Genomic DNA, 20,161 nt, shown 5'->3' with positions numbered 1-20,161 from the left:
GCAGGAGCGGTTTGGCCTGTGGCTCAGGAATCCCCGCGCACTGCGGCGCCAGCAGCAGCGAGAGCCTCTGATCTGATCTCGGAGCTGTCTCCACCTGCGGTGACACATTCACTCCTCGGCTCGCTCTGCCCTTACCTCCTCCATCGGGGGCGGTGACCTAGCCACCCCCCTGCCTGGAAGGGCGCTGGTTGGGGACGGCGGCGGGAGGCTGCGCGACCCGGCACCCGGAGGAGCAGAGGGGCAGGAGGACACCGCCCCCCGCCGCCTCCGGGGCGCACTGCAGCGGGGCGCGATCCGCGGTCCCAGGCTGGCGGCGGCGCGCGGGAGCCCGAGAGGAGCCATGGCCCCAGGCTGCGCGCGCCTCTGGGTCCTGGTGCTGCTGGGCGCCAGCTGCACGGGCTGGGGGAGCTGGGGGAGCTGGGGGGCCGAAGCGGCGCGGCTCAGGCAGTTCTACGTGGCTGCTCAGGGCATCAGCTGGAACTACCGCCCTGAGCCCACCAACCCCAGGTGAGGCAGGTCCCGTGTCCGAGTGAGCTTTTGGGGAGCTTTCCCTTTGCAATTCCATGGCTTAAAAAAAGAGGGGGGGGGGGTTTACCATATTGCTCATTTAAAACTCTATATTACTCATTTTAAAACAAAACTGCTATTCTTATTTCTTATAATACAGTGTGTTAGATAGGAAGTTTTGTTGTCTAGATGCTGTTTGAAGGTTTGAAGGGTTTGTTAATAGTTTTGTTGGTGTGATTGATTGTTAGTTTATTGATTGATTCTAAAGCACCAGGCACCAGCCCCCTCATTAGCCCTCCTGCAAAGTCCCATTCCAGATTTTAGTAGCCTAGTATTTTTTTATAGAACTTCCAGTTACATATTATTTATTCCATTCTCCACATAGCTTCATCTTCTAAAACTAAGGATGTATGCATTGTCTTTTATTTAAGCAGATTGTTCAATAACAATTGCCAAGTTGCCATAATTTTGTTGTATTCTTACAAATGACGTTCAAACCACCATCAGTCCATAAACATGCAACATTTTTGTTCTTTTACCTTTTCTTCTGCTTCATGTGACTCTTCATTTTTTTCACATTCTTAGTCCATGGGATATAGTCTACCCTGCTACTTTGGAAAGGCCACTATTAACAGACATATGTAACTAAAAGGTGGCTTAAATAATAAAACTATTTTTGAACTGAAAACTATTTTTCCTAATTGAAAGGATAAAAATAAGACTTCCCAGAAATTAGATAAATTATATGACTTACTCACTATTTCCAGTTAGTTATATTTATATTTTTTCATTGGTAAACCTCTCAGTATGACTCATTTTTTTAAACTTAATATCACAGTTTAAATGATTGTGAAAGACAAGTTCCTCTTTTATGATTACAAAACCAAAGCAATCAGCCAGAAATAATGCAATATTTTAAGAGTCTTGTAGTGTATAACATTAAGCGCCTTAAAGAATTGCTTTCTAACTGGGTTACTTTGAGGAGAAATCCTTTTTTAAAAAACATCATTTTAAATATTGTCTTTCGAGTTGATGATCTAGATCACACCCACACCCTTAGAGAACTGCCAAAACCCCAAAGAAAATCACAGGCTTTCCAACATTAATCTCTTTTGCTCATGGGCAGACATTAACCTGCTTGTTGTCTTTGCTGGAGTACTCTGTGCTTATGCTTGGAAGTTTGTTCTTCTGTAGTTAACTCTAAAAATAACAAGCAGAATTCTGGAAGCAGAACCACGTAGGGCAAAAGCCTAACTCACGTGGGGAGTCCAGAGGGAACCATGACTGGTTATCTGATCCCCTCACCCTGTGGTCAAGTTTCCAGAATTCTAATACTTCCAGTGTCAATTATTGAGCCAAAACCATAAAATGATAACCTAGACCAACTGTCAATATTTTTGAACCTCAAATCATGCCATTTCTCTCTGGTACTTTCTTGTGAAAAAATCTAACCTGTAAATCTAACTGCTTAAACTAAGAACTGGTGATCAAGTGTCCTGCATCTACAGCAGAATGATACTCACTATAAGGAGATCAACATATACCACTCCATTCTTTGTCAAAGTCTACTTTAGCACAAAACAAAGATCCTTCCCCTTACTTCATCCAATATTAGCAGGAGAATGCCTTTCAGAGGTGGAACATATCTATCATTCTTTTTTTTTTTTTCATATCTATCATTCTTATCCCAAGTCTGACATAAATGTTTTTGAAAACTTTTCTAAGGAAACTTATTGAGTCACTTATATGTATGTAGTAACAGATATTGAAAATAAAAACATGTTTTTTTTTCTCTCTAGGGTTCTAGGGTTCTACTCTACCTGCTGCCCTTTCTGTGAATTCTTTACCACGAACGCAATGGTTTCACCTCTTTGTGACTTGGCTGTGCCATTTATCCCTTGTTTCTCCTCTGGACAAGTGACTTGCATTTTCCAAGACTTGCCTTTTTCATTTGTTTGCTTATTTCCAGTATGAATCCCCAGGGCTTTAACTCCATTGGCCCTCTCCAACTTCCCAATTAGAAATAGAGTCCAACAAATCAGTGGTTCTTTATAATGTTCCCCAATAATTCAAATCTGTATGTGGTTCATCGGGTAAAAAAACAGACCATGTATTTATTCATAAAGGATTTGGTTATATTTTTAGTCATTTATGATCTAAGCCTAAAGTTTGGGTTCACACAATAATCATGGGTTCTTTTTTAGAAAATAGATTCTGAGTAACAGGATTAGTGGACAGACTAAATTTGGGAAAGACTGATTATCACAACAGAATATTCTTGAAGAGATCAATAATCATTTTTTAACCCCACCTATTATGCATATTTGTAAAACCCTGGTTTCTGAAATACAATTAAAATACCATTATTCCTACTACCTATCTGAAGATACGAGAAATCCATTCATTTTGTGATGTGAGATGTAGATGTCATATACGACTTTCAAATTAATTTCTGTACTTTATTTCTAGCTCAAATACTTCCTTTAAGAAAATTGTCTACAGAGAGTATGAACCATATTTTCAGAAAGAAAAACCACGATCCAAAATTTCAGGTAAGCCTGAAGTACATTATTTAATTTTAAAGATAAATCTCTATGATAATTTGATATTCTTGGATATCTGAAATAACTGTTTTGCGACATTTTTTAGTACTGTGTGCTTTTGTTGTCTTTAACCAATATGGGCTACATAATTTGTGGGGCCCAGTGAAAAATGAAACTGTGACAAATCATGAGAGACTCTTAACTCTGGGAAACAAACTGAGGGTTGCTGGAGGGGAGGTGGGTGGGAGGATGGGGTAACTGGGGGATGGGCATTGGGGTGGGTACATGATGTGATAAGCACTGGTGTTATATGTTGGCAAATTGAATTTAAATTAAAGAAAAATGAAAATGTGTGGCCTTAGATTCATATTCTTGAGAATTTCAAAATAGTATCAGCAAAACATTACACCATGGGGTCTGTCTGGCCCGTGAGTAACATGCCCATGAAGCTGGCTATTTTTAACATTGATCAAAAATCTAAACAAAATCTTTGTCTGAATTTTATTCATTCACCAAACCAACTACTGTTGAGCACCTGCTATGGGCTGGACATTGAAGAAGGCACTATGGATGCCACAATGGACAAGGTAGAGACGTATCCTGCCTTCCTGGAGCTTATGGTATAGTTTACTGAATGTAGATGAACCCTAACAAATGATCTATTGCTTCTATCCAGCTCTCTGGATTCATTCCAAGGAACCATATATGGCTGGCTCTTTTGCATCTGTTTTTCCCATCTCTTCTCCTGTTTTATTTAGTGTGAGGTATACAACAGCTATCATTTTCAAAGAAAAATATCTCCCTTTTCCTCATTTTTTATTTGAGAGAAAGACAAAGTATGAGTGAGGGAGGGGCAGAGGAAAAGGGCAAAGCAGACTCCCCACTGAGTGTGAAGCTGTCCAGAGCCTTGAGCCCGGAGCCTGATGTGGAGCTCCATCCCAGGACCCTGACATCATGACCTGAGCCCAAGTCAGATGCTTAACAGACTGAGCAATCCAGAACTCCTTTCCTCATCTCTTCTTTAATCAAAGAATGTAGGTTGAATGGACTTTCGGGTTCTTAAATATGGTACCATATTTCACAGTAATGATAGAGGCCATGAAGAGAGAACTTCCTCCATTGGGTCCCCTGATCAGTAATCACTCATCCTTCCATACTAACCAAGTGAAGACTGGTCAACACACCCAGATTCACCCTTCTACCTTTCTGTGCAAACTCTTCCATCCTGCCTCCTCTGATCTCCCTTTATCTTCAGTCTTTGGCTGGAGCCTTCCCTTCAGTTAAAACTCAACAACTATGTTCAAATCAACCCCTGTGTAGAAGAAAATCTCCCCTTGACATCACCTGCCTTTCCTCTGTCTTGCCTTTCTTATATGAGCAGCCTACTCTGTTCTCTGTAATATTGTTTCCTCTCCATATATTCCCTCTCTAATCCTCACTAATAGAAATCCACTCATAGAAATCCTCTTTTGAGAAACTCACTCTCAAAAGAGGGCACCCATGACCCTGAGATGCCAGAACCGCTAGTTTCTTTCCAGTTCTTTTCCCACTTGACATTACTAAGACATTTAGTGATCCCTCTTCTTGAAACTCTCTTTACCCACTTTCCCCAGGGCCACCTCCCTTGGTGAATGGAAGTGAATGGGGAAAATGGAAGCAGGGGTAACTTATAGATAACTCTTTTCTGAAACTTGGCTCCACATGTGAGGAGAGACAGGGTAGTTCTGGAAGGGAATGAAGGGCTTAAGAATACTTCGGAGTTTTACAAACAAGAATACAGTGACCTAAAATATCTGACAGAAAAGGGGAGGCTAATGACGTCTGAGGAAGAATTGCTGAAACCAGACTCAGAAAAAATAAGAAGTGATATGATTCAGAGTTTGGGCTGAATTAGCTTGAGGTAGAAGGGATACCTCACAGGAGCCAAAAAGGCAACAGACAGTAAGGTTACTACTAAAATAGAGTTTGTAGTTCTGGGCAGAAAGTTGAAGGATCTCCTGTCCTCTGAAACAGAGTCTCTTCATTTTCATAGCTCCAGCTCCAAGCTTAGTATGTACAACAGATACTTAACTATTTCATTAAATTAAATTGTAGGTGGGTAAAGGGAAAATGAACTGGGAAGCATATTCATTAGGCCTGGGAAATAGAGGAATTGGGCAGGTGTTTGAGAGCCTTACCTTTTGTGGCTCTGACCAAGTTAACTGAATTTCAATGTCTGGGCTGTGTAAGGCACTGTGCTGAGTACCATAAGTGCTGGAAAGGCCAGTGCCAGGCTGGAGACTGTTTTCTGAACAGGAAGAATTGTTGATAGTTTTTAGAGAGGAGAGCCACTGTAATCAAAATCCTTTGAGGGCAGCCCAGGTGGCTCAGCAGTTTATCGCCGCCTTCAGCCCAGGGCATGATCCTGGAGACCCAGGATGGAGTCCCACGTTAGGCTCCCTGCATGGAACCTGCTTCTCCCTCTGCCTCTCTCTCTCTCTCTCTCTTTGTGTGTGTCTCTCATGAATAAATAAATAAAATCTTTTAAAAAATCCTTTGAGATGATTACCTTTTATAGAAATTTCCGGCTTTAGTCTCATTAATTAGAAGTAGACCTTGGTCATAAATTTATGTTTAAGCCCTGTGCCCTTAAAAATCACCCTGTCAACCCCTGTGTATCTCATAACACATTTGTTTTATGTGAACTCTGAGGCATTTTAATACCATTTTTAAGCAGCTTCCTCCTGAACTCCCAAAGTTACTTAACTATGAATCCCTGAAAGGCAAGGGTAGTATTTTATTCATCTTTGTATCCCTACAGTAGCTGAAACAGTGAGTCAAATCTGGGGTAAAGCCTAAGAAGCTCCAGGTTAAACACTGCCATTGACTTTGTGACTTGCTCCATTCCCCAGCCTGGTTCTAGGTCATTGGCACCTTTCCCCTATTTCTTGCTCCCCTACTGGATTGTGTGATTCTAGCTGAACCCCAAACAAGTCATGTGATACTTCTGCAGTATGAGCCCAGAAGTCACTGTAACTGAGAGTAGGGGTGAACTTATAGGACTAGGGGTCTGAATGTGCCTGTCTGGGGAGGTTTGCACACATGTGGACAGGTGGAGGGGCTGGGCTTATTTTAAGAATCCTGTCTGGGACTTTAAAATGACTAGTGTTGACTTTCTGAATTTCCTCAAGGAAGGTTATGAAATGTTTGCCCCTGAGGGGTTTTAAAATAGCTACAACAATGGGCTGCCCTGTTTTCTGTAATGTGTTATTCACCTGAACACAGGGGATTGGATTAGCTGATTTCATGTTGTCCTTTTCAACTCCAAAACTGCATGAAATTGGGTACACACTGTGCTACCTTCCTGGGGCCTCAGGATAGGCAACTCCTTCCCTGGCTGCAGTGCCTGGCACAGAGGAGGGGTGGGGAGGGTCCCAGGCCATCTGGCTGATGAAGGCTGATGAAGCACAGGCAACATTCAGGCATGTGTTTGCCCACATGTGGGAAGGTAATTGGTTTGCATTTATGAAAACATCCCTTTGTTTTGCCTTAATTCCAAAGGAACAGAAAGGAGAGGCAAATAAATGCTTCAAACTATTCATTGCAGCAAGAGGTCTTATTAGGTTAAATAACTTAGGAGACTTATCCTGGGCACTGGGCATTTGTAGCCATGTGATGCCAACAAACAAATCACCTGAGCAAGGCCACCATGGCAACAAAATGCAGTGCACACAGTGACAACAGAGTCAGCACTCTTTTGGGCTCTTGGGCATCCCCACTGGGAATAGCCAGCAGGGGCTTCCATTAGGAGGTAGAACTAAAGGTACCAGCCAGAAGAGAGAGGTCAGCTAGTGGAGTTAGATGTGGCCAGGAGTCAAAAATGGTGTAGAAATTGGAACCATTTCAGGAAAGGGGGTGGTTCTGAACTTGCTCTGTGCAAGATGGTAGAGAAAGCTTTGGTTCAAGAGTCCAGAGACCAGAGTCCTAACCCCAGCAATGCCACGCAGTGATTGAATGACCTTGAACAAGCCACCCTCCCTGCCTCCACATCCCAGGTTTTGTAACTAACTCTAAAATGAGAATTGAACACTGTGACCTCCACAGTCCTGTGCAGAGCTAACACAAAAACAAACAAAAGCTTCAGGCACAAGATCAGTATAAACTCTAGGACTGGGAGTTCAGGGAAAGGAAAAAAACTGCAGGTAGAAGATAGGAGTAGGGAAAGAGGGCTTCTCCCCCATCCCGTTTATAAGGGCCCTTGATTATATTGTCCCCCAACCCTGGATAATAATCTAGGAAACTCTCCCATCCAACATCCTTACCTTAGTCATCACATCTGCAGAGCCCCTTTGGCCATGCCAGGTAGTGTATTTACAGATCCCAGGAGTTACGATGTGGACATTCTGGGGGGCCATTATTCTGCCTCTGATATCCACCAAACAAAACTCTCCTGCAGTGTCATCATTTCAGAGAATGGTACCCTCCTGCACCCAGCCCCCCAGCCAGAACATCACCAGCCATCCATGGCAACTTGGTCTCCGTCACCCTCCACCCATATCCCATCCATCAAATCCTGACAGTTTGATCTCCTAGTAGATCTCTATTATGTTCTTGTCACTTCCATTACTATAACCTTACACTAAGTCACCACCATTGCCCCCTGGAGCCTTTTATCTGTTCTCTCAGTATCCACTCTGAGCTCTCCCCAGCTTATCCTCCACCAAAGCAGCCAGAGGTTTAAAACCCAAATCCATGTCTCACCTCTGCTAAAAACTCTTTAATGGCTTCCAGATACTCTTAGAGGCAAAACTCTAAAAGGTCTAGAAGGCCCTACATGATGGGGCCTCTGATCATGCCTTCAGCCTCACTTTCTGCCTCTCTATCTTATCTGTTAAACTTTACCTTCACTGTGGCCATCTGTCAGTTTTCTTAATAGGCCAAGTTTTATAGTGCCACAGGCCCTTTGTACAAGCTAATCCCAATCTCTGAAATGGCCCTGGTATGCACTTTGCCCACATATCAGTGGTAGCTCCTACCATATATTTATCCCCAACTAGTGAGTGCTCTTTGAGGACAGGAACAATGTCTTATTTATCCATGTGGCCCCAGGATTTAGCACAATACCTGTCCTGTAGTAAGTGAAACTTCATTCTTGATTTCTGCACCTCTAAACTGCTGTCCCAGTGTATTCCACATTGAAGTAACTGATAACATTGTTTACCCCATTGCTCAGATTTAAAAACCTCAGGGTCATCCTTGATTTCCCTCTCTCACATGTCACGTCCAACCCATCAGCAAATCCAGCTGACTCTACCTTCAAAATGTCCAGAATTCAACCTCTTCTCACCACTTACTTCACTGCTGCTCATGCTGCCTTGTCTGTACCACCTGCTCCCGTTTCCACTCCCATCACTACACAGACTGTTTTCTACACAGCAGCTAGGATTTACCTTTTTTTCAGAATGAGCTTTTAAAACACATCAGACCGTGTCTGTCTGCTATACAAAGCCCCGGTGATTTCCCACTTCACGTAGAAGAAAATTGAAAGTCCTCACTATGGCCCATAAAGCCACACATGAGCCCCTCCTTCATGTCTTCTCACTCTGCCTGCATTGTTTTTCTTACTGTTTTTTGGACACATCAAGCTCACTCTTGCGTCAGGGACTGTGAACTTGCTTCAGGGCCGGAGTACCATGGGATTTTCTCCCTCACTTCATTGAGTCTCTGAAATCTCCCACATCAGGGAGTCAGCCACCTTTCCTCAAGTCACCCCACATAATTGAAAATAAACACCTTTCTTTTCTTGACTGAAGGCAATAATCTCCAAGAAATGACAGAGGTCAGAAGGGGGTAGACATTGGTCAGAACTCCTCCACTCTCTTTACTTGCTTTGTGCCCAATCCAAGCATTTTTACCTTCCTGTCCTGACCTGATCACATGCAATGTAGAGATGATGAACTGGCAAGGCCTTCTAGAATGAAGACAAACAGGCCAGCCTTAGGACCAGGAGGAACGACAGCTGTCATTCATGGGATTCTCTGCATATCTCTGTGCTTAGCAGCTTCACCTATGATAGTCATGAACACAGATATATTATAAATCCTTGTTTCCATAGGACTTCTTGGGCCTACTCTATATGCTGAAGTTGGAGACATCATAAAAGTTCACTTTAAGAATAAGGCAGACAAGCCCATAAGCATCCATCCTCAAGGAATTAAATACAGCAAATTCTCAGAAGGTAAGAGTAATTTAATATTCCTCTGGCAGCGGAAAATGTACAACTCTAACACCAGTGTCAGACATTTAAAACCAGATCATTAGCGACATGTTAGAGAAATCTTTCCTTCAACAGGTAATTATGAAAATTATCGCCTTTGTAAGTTTCAGAGAGGAAAATGAACAAATTCTGGAGTCATCTAGACCTCAGGTTTTCACTGGGTTCTTGCTCTTTAACACTTGGATAGGCAAATTACCTAGTCTTTCTAAATTCCAGTATGTTCATCTGTAAAATGAGAACACTAACACATACACATTGCCAAGTGGCTTAAGGCAAGGGTGTCCACAAAATTCTCTGTGAGAAGGCAGATAGTAAGTATGATTGGCTTTGGGATCTCCATTGTAACTACTCAACTCTCTACCTTTTAATACAAATGCAGTCACAGACAATGTCTAAGTGAATGAGTATGGCTATGTCTCAGTAAAACTTTATTTACAAAAACAGGCAGCTGACTGGATGTAGCCCATAAACCACAGCTTGAAGTAGTGACATAGGACTAGCCTGACAGAGGGCTAGCCCGACAGATAAAGCACACTTAATAAGTGGTATTTTGTGGTAGTGGTGGTGGTCATCATAGTAGAAGTATTATTAAAATTTTGGACAAAGTGAAATGGTTGAGAACATAAGCTTTGAAGGCAGAGTTAGGTTCAATTTCTAGTTGCATCACTTCTGGTTCTAGGAGCTTAACATTTCTGAGCTTTAGTCTTTTCATCTATAAAATGTGAATGGAAATAAATAAATAAATAAATAAATAAATAAATAAATAAGGTCATACCCACCCTATAAGGTTGCTTTGAGTATTAAAATGAGACTGTTTAGGTAGTGTATAAAATATGAATCCTGGAACATGGTAAGCCTTCAATAAACCACAACAATGATGATGACAACAATGGCCAAGATCACAAAGATAAAAGTGACCACATCAGCCACATGACAATAAGTACCTATTGTTGACATCATTCTTATTATTTCCATTATGCTGATGTTCAGACCACAACAAGCACAGTGGAGTTCTCTTAGGAGCTGATATAAGAAAATTGTATCCACATTGCAATAGATATTGGTATAATAACAGTTTTAAAAAACTTTGGACTCACATGACTCACAAATCCTCTTTCTCCAATATGTTCCAGCCATAATATCTTTGAAGGGGGCAATTGAGTAAGAAAGTGGTTTACAGTGCAAGTTCTGGAAGTAGACAGTTTAGTGCAAATCATGGCTTACACTTACTAGCTGTGTGACTTTTGAAAAGTTACCTAACCTCTTTGTGCCTCATGTCTCTCACCTGAAAATGAGAATAAGAATCATACCTACCCTATGTAGGTTTGTTTTCATGAAATCTTTGAATAGTATCTAGCATATAATGAAACTTGATAGATATTAGACATGAGGTAAAGTTGATTCTTCAATTGAAATGTATTCAAATTGTTACATCTATTGAATTGTATTCAAATTGAACAATTCAATTGAATTGTTACATCTATTGAAATGTATTCAAATTGTTACACTATAAATTTTTAAATGTGTTCAGATAACTTCATATTTATCTGATAATTTATGGGTTACAAAGTGAATTTTACATTGATTTTTTTTGTGTGTAGATTAGTAATCAAACTCATTCCAACTAAGGTATATATAACTGATAATAGGTCGATGAACTACCCTTCCCAAGAGTATTTGCATTAGCACTTAATCTTTGGCTTGAGGAAAAACAATGAAGGATTAACTGTGAAATTTCAGGCGTTTTAATGAGCCAATTTGGCAAGACTGAGTGAGGCAGCACGGGCAAGAGTCCTATGTTCCTAAAATCATACAATGGAATAGCAAACAACCATTTAACCTACTTATTAGGCTTCCAGATAACTACATCAAGAATTCAGCAGAGTAAGGCTAGAGGGAAGAACCTCCAAAATGTCACATCCTGGTTCTGTTTCAAATGTGGGAGGAAATAAGGTTTGTGGACTTTGTACTCCAGCTGGGCTGTTTGCACAGGGAACAACAATTGCAACATTATCCCCCCTTCCTCTACTGTGTATTTATTTGTTCTTACACTCCCCCACAGCCAGTAGTCATCTATAAGCGATTGTTTAAGATGCTCCCACCACTTCCACTGGTCACCTGATCATTGCCCCTAATCTCCTAAACCTAAGAAAGGTAAATACAAATTGGTGGGGAAATGAAATTTTATTTTGGAAATGAGATGCAAGCCCTATCTATTTAAGATAGAATGCCCTTCATGGTATGACGTCTTCTGTTCATTTTAGCATGCTCTCTGCATCAAAATACAGCATCCACTTCTTGCCTGACACTCACCCTGGCCGATAGCCTTCCTCTATGGTTTAAACTATTTGGGGCAGGGTGGAAATCAATTAACCATATACTGAGCCAGCTACATGAGGATCCAGATTCCTTTTTTGCAAAGGTAGGTCCTTGAGAGATGGATGGTGGGAGGTTGAGACATTATGATAGGCCTAAGGCGGGATTCAGTCCTTGCCTCTGTGGCTGCTTGATCTAACTAATCAATGATCCAACCTTGACAGCAGTCCTGCTTCTCTGGTAATTAATCCTTGAGCCCACCAAGGATTTGGAGACCTACTCTCATCAGCTAGAAGGAAAAGATAGCCATAGAAAGAATTCTGGCTTTAAAGCCAGAATGGCCTGGCTTTAAATTTGGGAAATATTCTTTACCACTCACCCTTAGTTTTGTATCTGTGAGATGGGCGAAATTCCTCCCACTGAAGGTTATTGTGGGGATTAGTCATAATATATGTAAAGTTCTTGGCACATGGTTGGTAGACAATGTTAGTCACTGTTGTTATGGTTATTTCATGGCTCTTCATGATTCGAACGTTAAAATTTGTTTCCAGTAGCTTAGATTGAGGGAAGGCCTTGGCCTTGGAAAGTGCTCATCATTTTATTTGTACTTGAATGAAATAAAACTCTCTCAGAGAATTTAGACACCACAATGAACTAAAATTGTGCAGAAAACCTCACTTATCCAGACACAAAGGAATGAGTCATTTTGAATCATTACATTTTCCAGATAGCTTGGGGTTTACTTGTTTAAGTGTCTAAGATATTTTTTAATCACTTCAGATATATGTTATACTTCCCCAGACTCTTTAAACAGAAGATGAGAAGTAAAACTCTAATCTCTTTCTAAGCCATTACTTCTAATCTACTGTGAGGTTTTATGAACAACCACAAATGTTGGAATTATGTGCAGTCTAAGTAAACCAATTCAAAATGAAGGTCTACGTTATTGTATATGGTACTGTCTATGGGTAAAGACCCTGAGCTTCCATTCATGTTTGTTTGTTTTTTAACATCTATTTTGGTTGCCCAGAAGCCTTGTTGCTTTTTCAAATTCTTGGCTATGCTTTAGTCAGGAGATGGTTAGAAATCTGAGTTCTGGCCGGGAAAGATGCCACTCAGTGTGGAAGTCTCATGCTGGCCTTTCATCCATAAATTGGCAGCACCTGACATAAATGATAGGTGTAGCTTGGTGTAGGTTTGTAGCTTGGTGTTGCCAAACCAATACCAGTTGTACCCCTCCCCAGGTGTGCCTGGGAGAAACCTCACTAGTACACAGGGTGAAGATGAGTAACCATTCAACAGACTGCACAAATCACGATTTGTAAAAATACTCGGAAGAGCATTTCCTTTAGGCATGTATTTGGTAGGAATATATTTAAGATTTTATTTATTTATTCATGAGAGACACAGAGAGAGAGGCAGAGACACAGGCAGAGAGAGAAGCAAACTCCATGTAGGGAGCCCAATATGGGACTTGATCCTGGGACTCCAGGATCATGCCCTGGGCCAAAGGCAGAGGCTCAACCCCTGAGCCACCCAGGCGTCACTGTAGGAATATATTTTTTAAACATGGAAATAAAATATCTACAGCTATACCTAATCACTTAAATACTTTCTATCACTAAGCATTTCAATTTCAGGCCAAAATCTCAGAAACTGTAGCTCACATGCACCGAACTGTTTGTAATGATGCACCATTGAGCAAATTTTATTCTTCAATAAGATTTTGTAGCTGATTTGGTCAATTAACTTTAAAGGTTTGTTTCAGAGTGAATCTTAATATTATTCTTTTATTTTCTTTATATTTTCACTTATATATGTGTGTTGCATTATGACACAAAATTAGTTTTATAATATTTAGCTGTCGACTAGCAAGCCAACTCTGAACAAAATAGAAATAAATAGATAGGGGGAGAGACAGAGAGATAAATGCATTTTCTAAAAACACCAGAGATTGTTTTTTGCATCTAGTGTTGCCAAATTCTCTACATGAAAACTTAGTCTTTTGGGTTTTTCCAAAGCATTCTAATGCTTGACATAATGTGGGCAATGATATGTTTCACTTTTTGTCTGAATATTTTTGACACTTTTTTATTTTGTTTCACTTTTTGACACTTTTTTATTTTGTTTCACTTTTTGTCTGAATATTTTGGCTTTCTACAGACACTTCTTTGAATATATGATAAGTACTCCAAACAAACTATAGTGGCTGATATAATAATTCTCATAAACCTCAAAAATGTGAACTCCCTTTCGAAAGAGACTTGCAGGGCACCTGGGTGGCTCAGTGGTTGAGTGTCTGCCTTTGGCTCAGGTTGTGATCCCAGGGTAGTGGGATAGAGTCCCACATAGGGCTCACTGCAGGAAACCTGCTTCTCCCTCTGCCTATGTCTCTGCTTCTGTCTATGTCTCTCTTGAATAAATAAATAAAATCTGAAAAGAAAGAAGGAAAGAAGAAGAAAGAAAGAAGAAAGAAAGAAAGAAAGAAAGAAAGAAAGAAAGAAAGAAAGAAGAAAGAAAGAAAGAAAGAAAGAAAGAAAAGAAAGAAAGAAAGAGAAAAAAGAAAGAAGAAGAAAGAAAGAAAAGAAAAAGAAGAAAGAAAAGAAAGGAAGAAAGAAAGAAAGAAAGAAAGAAAGAAGAAAAGAAAAAAAAAAGAAAGAAAGGAAAGAAAGAAAAAAGAAAGGAAGGAAAGAAAAGAAAGACAGGCAGAAGCTTGCATGCCCTGTGCAGAAGAATCTGTTTCCTTGGAAAACATCAGCATTCTACTTTGGCCATTACCTAAATTACAGCTTCTAAAAGAAGGCTCTGAGTCTTTGAATGAAAACTGAAACACTCACTAAGTTAGAGAGGAAAGGATCTGTTTAAAAAAAAAAAAAAAAAGAGTAACAAGCGAGGATTTCAAGAATGAACACCCTAATGAGTGACCAAAGTGGATCTTTATGTAACTTTCCCAAAGCTTGTACACGTAACATATTACATTTGAAAAAAAATACTGAGAGCTTTTTGGCAAATAATTGGTTTATGGTGACAAGTAAACAAATTGCAATGCTGACTGAGCAGGAAGTGAAGAGACTTGAGTAAATATAAAATAAAGGGTTACCCTTGTGTGAAGAATCTACTCTCATAAGAAGCCGATAAAGACTTCTTGTGCTCTAGCACAATAGTCTTTCCTGCCTGTTTCTCCTTTCTTCAGTTAAGAGCTGAAAATTTATTTTTTATTTTTTTTTAAGATTTTATTTATTTATTCATGAGAGACACACAGAGAGAGAGAGAGAGAGAGAGGCAGAGACACAGACAGAGGGAGAAGCAGGCTCCATGCAGGGAGCCTGACATGAGACTCGAACCCGGGTCTCCAGGATCATGCCCTTGGCTGAAGGCGGCACTAAACCTGAGCCACCCGGGCTGCCCTGAAACTTTTATTTTGATTACAAAGTTAAAATCAGATTAACCAAAAATGCATTTCATAAATGATTCCTCTAAGTAACGGTTTGTATTTCATTCCTCATATTATCAAAGTTGCAAAATCAAAGATACAACATGCCTGTTTTATTCTAGACTAAATGTAAGATTAAATACTTTGAAGTGAAAAGAATAAAAATGTTAAAATTATCCTGAAATTATCTCATCAGAATCCTCACTCAGTGTCATTAGAGAATCTTTCCCCATGGACAAATTTGTTCACTATTCATTTCAAGATGCTCATAATTCACCTTTCACGTAGTATAGTAAACTTAATTAAAACCACTCATTCAATTATTTGAGATTTTATCTTGTATGTAACTTCATATTCCTATTCTTTTCAAATGAATATGAAATTCTCAATAATGTATTTTGGGCAACTAGACAGAATTTTCTTAATTTTTAAAAATGTATTTGAGAGAGAATACAAGTGGCGTGGAGGGGCAGAGGGAGAAACAGACTCCTCACCAAGTGGGGAGCCTGAGGCGGGCCTTGATCCCAGGACTTTGAGATGGCGACCTGGGCTGAAGGCAGACACTTAACCTGAGCCATCCAGGCGCCCCTAGACAAACATTTAAAAACTGTTGTTTGTTCAAATAAAACTGGATATGAAACCCTGACCATTTAAAAATAAATTTGATATCATCTGAAAATCAGTCACGCTGCTATATCTACTATGTGTTAAATTAAAGCCTTTTAGGTGATTCTTAGGTATTTATATTGTTTTGTTCATAATATGATGCACAATGTGTTCTAACTGTGGCTTCTCCACTGAAGTGGCCCTAGAAGAAATCTAGAGGTGAAACCCATCACAACAAAAGCACCAGCATGTACACTACTGTGAACTGAGCTGTGAGCCCCTCAGGGTCTTACCAACTTCTTTCTATTTGTGTCCAGGACCTCCCACAGAGCCTGGAACATGATGATGATGATGATGGTGATGATGATGATTTCTGAACTGAGGAACTGAGGAGTGGATTAGAAAGTAGAGCCTACACATTATTTTCCCCCCTTGCTCTGAAATTTATTAATTTTGCTGGTGATTGTGAGCAATTACCGATCTTATTACCAGTTTTTACCACATTTAGAGTAGATATGTCAGCACCTCTAATCTTTCTCACGTGTTGAGAGAACTCAAGGACACTTAGACCCATCTTATCAGAGGTAAAACACAAAGGAAAGAGGCTGTATCAATTGCAAAGTGACTGAGAAAGAAAATAGTCAACATACTAAAATATATTGTGACTGGCTGCCATAGCATTGGTTTGGAGCCAGGCATTTTTTTAAAAATATTTTATTTATTTATGACAGATACAGAGAGAGAGAGAGGCAGAGACACAGGCAGAGGGAGAAGCAGGCTCCATGCACCGGGAGCCCGATGTGGGATTCGATCCCAGGTCTCCAGGATCACGCCCTGGGCCAAAGGCAGGGATCCCGAGCCAGGCATTTTATATATGTTTTTTACTCCTCATAACCCATCAAAAACAATAATGTTATTGCTAGAGATATATTGTTACAAATAAGAAAAGTGAGGCTAAAAGGGAGGTTAAGAAACTCCCAAATTCACACAGTCAGCAAGTGATACAATGATACAACCAAGAAATTTCAACTCTGGCCTCTTCCACAACCTAATTGGAGAAAGTATCATTTATTACAAAATCTCACAAATATTTAATTAAAAGTTATAATGAATATTATATGTATTTAGGAATACTATTATATATATATATATATATATTAAACTGGCATTTAGGCTGATGTCTGAAGGATTATTAGCATGCACTTATCTAGAGAAAGAGAAAGAACTTCAAAGTTATCTCTCACCCTACAAAGAATATCACATTTTGTCTTTTTGAGAGCTTATGAAGGCAATGGAAAGAATGCCACTTTCTACTATAGGAATTTCCTGTGATGTTTTAACAGTTGGAACAGTGGAAGCATGTCCAGGAACATCATTTTCTAACTTCATGAGACCAAGAAGCAGGAAACACTAAAAGCCATCATGCTTGATTCGAGATAACTTTAGTCAACAACTTGCTATACCAGGTCCAGTCAATAGACAAAGTTTGACCTGAGAGGGCAACTATTCTTATCAGATCTGTTTGTTCTTTGCTTCCAAAGCTATTTTGTAACTTTCCAGAGATAATTCTTCCTGTTTATTAGCAGAGATTCTTCCTTATAAATTCTTTTTTTTTCTTTTCAATTTAGACTGAAATAATATTTCTCTCAGGAAGTTGTCAATCTTTTAACATTTCTCAACTCGTAATGATTTTAATATGCAGATCCTTTGATCATCAGAGTGAAAGTTCAGCCTATAGTAAATACTGGTTATCAGTGCCAAACTATCTGTGAGGGGAAAAAAGATACAACGGAATCCTATGTTAAGCTTTTCACTAGCACAAGGGTCACAACTCAGATCTCTATAGCAGTCAGGAGGCTAATTCAGTGGGAAAAAAAATGTGTCCTTTACGGACTGGGAATCACAGAGCCACTGTCCTATCTCAAGAGGATAGCCAGGACTCAGGGCAGGCAAATTCTATGCAGGAATTTGGTCCGGTGTCGTAAGACCTCCACATTTTAGTTATTGTTGCTGTTTTATTTTTTTGTTTTGTTTTTTTTTTTGTTTTGTTTTTTTTTTCAAAGTCTTAAATATGGTTTCTTTTTTTTTTTATTGGTGTTCAATTTACTAACATACAGAATAACCCCCAGTGCCCGTCACACATTCACTCCCACCCCCCGCCCTCCTCCCCTTCCAACACCCCTAGTTCGTTTCCCAGAGTTAGCAGTCTTTAGAGAAGATAGCAACTCAGATTCTTACATAATATTTCCATAATGTTAATGTTGGCATTTAATTATTTGTAATACCATGCAATCCTAACAAAACACCTGTAAGCTAGGACTTGATAACCTTGATTCTAACCTATAGGACCTTAAATCTTAGGAATTCAATAAACACTCAGTAAGCACTTTCTCCATGCTAGGCACTATGAAAGGACCAGAGATATTAACACAAATACAATCCAGCACCTGCCTTTGAGTTGCTCACATTCTGGTGACAGAAATGTGTATGTTGCAAATAGCTATGATCTATTAGGAGAAAACAAAATCAATCATATAGGGCCACATATATTTAATTATAAATTATGATGGGTGCTGTAAAAGAACAAAATGTAGCACAATTAGAGATCAGAAAAGGAGTAGGCTTACATTTAAGGTGACATCTAAAGGATGAGCACACATTTATCCAAAGGAAGACAGCGAGGAAGAACATTCTAAACAGGAGTCATATCTGTAAAGACCCTAAAGCAGGATGGAATTTGGCTTGTTTGGAGGAACTAAAAGGTGGCCCAAGAGTGTGGTACATAGTAAACAAGGGGGAAAGTCACATACCATGAGAATGGAGCAAGAAACAGGGGTAGATTATACATGGACTTATGGTCCATCTTCAGAATTTTGTGAAAGAAGAAGCTATTGTCAAGATTTTAAGCAGGAATATGGCAAAGTAAGGTCTGGAGTTTTAAGGGATCATTGTATACAAGTTGGGAAATGGATTAGGAGAGTACTTTTTGTACCAGAACCCCAGTGACCAGTTAATAGGCTAATTTTGGAGTCTAGTTTTATCCTAGGGTGATGGTATTAGAGCTACAGAGAAGAATGCAAACTTAGGATATATTTTGGTGGTAATAGGTCACCATTAGAGTACAAAATGTGCACAGATAAAAGGTATGGAGGGAGATGACACTGGATGGGAAGACTGGGAAAACTTATGAATGACTTCAACTGCCATAGCAACAAACTTGAACTTTATCCTATGGGTAAGGCAATGCTCCTGAAGTTTTTCAGAAAGAGTTAACACAGTTGGATTTATGTTGAGAAAATAGTAACCTGATTTAATCTTCTGCCTCATTGATGATGGATGCATGTGCCCTATTTCTCACTCCCATCTGGAGAGCCCGAGCATATGCTGATGGCATTCAAGCTCACATGAGTGCTTGTGAGTGGATTAGATTTTCCTGATGATGTGCAATTAGACAAGAGTAGCTGACATTGCTGCAATATAAAATATTCTATATAGAAATTTAGCATCTCAGACTTTGGCTTCTGGAAATGAGGTATCAGATTCACCCCTTTGCTTAACAACTAGACAGACAAAATATATGAAAGAGTAGTTTTCAGACACTGAACAACAGAGAGTATGAGAGAATGCTCCATGGGAGAAGAATAACAAATGAAGTAGGTCCTAGGTGTACCCAAGCTCACTGCATGGAGAGGGTTTTCAGGGCATAGCACACAAAGGGTCAACAGTCTTTTGAGTTAAGGAAACATAGTTTAGGCTTTTGGTAGGCCAAAGTGGCTGGATTTGTAGGACAGAATCCTGAAGAGGATGGTACAGACACAAAGAAAGCGTTTTTGAGAATCTACACAGATGTCCTATTGAGTCTTCAACTAAGCGGTGATCTGCACATGCATATGAGGAAAGTATTGAAAGAAAGGAAGAAACAGGCAGAACAGTCCCTAGACCACACACATAAAAATAGTTTATGTTCCCATCATCAAATGTGGGAAGACCTCCTAATAAATGGGCAATGAGTAGAGGTAGAATCAACAGAAGGCACAGGAGTTGGATAAAATTGATCTAGACTGCATACTACTCAAAAGGTGACAAAGCCTTAAAAAAAAGACTTGAAAGTATAAAATCAATTCCGTGTCTCTAAACTATGTGCCAGCATAAAATTCAATACTAGTTACAAGAATGCAACAAAATCCAGCAATCAACATGTAAAACTCACAATGTTAATAAAAATTAACAAGCATTAAAAGAAGCAGAAAAAGTACTACCCATAATCAAGAAGAAATTAAGTAATCAATAGAAATAGAATCAGAGATAAAAGAAATGGTGGAACTGGCAGGCAAAGACATTAAGACAACTATTATAAGCATTCTCCATATGCTCTAGAGCATGATGAGGAGAGAGAAGACATAAAAACACATAAATGGAAACTCCACAAATGAATATAATAGCTGAAGTGGGAAGTACGCCGGATGAAATTAACAGCCCTGTAAAAGAAAACATTAGAGA

General features: G+C 39.7%; 1 protein-coding gene across 1 annotated transcript in view; it reads left to right on the top strand.

Annotated features, from left to right (window-relative positions):
• The first annotated feature begins 301 nt into the window (after positions 1 to 301).
• Positions 302 to 20,161, top strand: part of F5 (coagulation factor V) — a 70,521-nt gene continuing 50,661 nt past the window's right edge. The window contains exons 1-3 of the mRNA XM_072830521.1: positions 302 to 507; positions 2,977 to 3,059; positions 9,145 to 9,267. Of these exons, the coding sequence (XP_072686622.1) occupies positions 341 to 507; positions 2,977 to 3,059; positions 9,145 to 9,267 (373 nt within the window). The 5' untranslated portion in view covers positions 302 to 340. The remainder of the gene's footprint in view (positions 508 to 2,976; positions 3,060 to 9,144; positions 9,268 to 20,161) is intronic.

This window comes from Canis lupus, chromosome 6, assembly GCF_048164855.1.
Source record: "Canis lupus baileyi chromosome 6, mCanLup2.hap1, whole genome shotgun sequence".
NCBI lineage: Eukaryota > Metazoa > Chordata > Mammalia > Carnivora > Canidae > Canis > Canis lupus.
The sequence above is the reverse complement of the archived record's forward strand: the minus strand, read 5'-3'. Positions and strand labels throughout refer to the sequence as shown.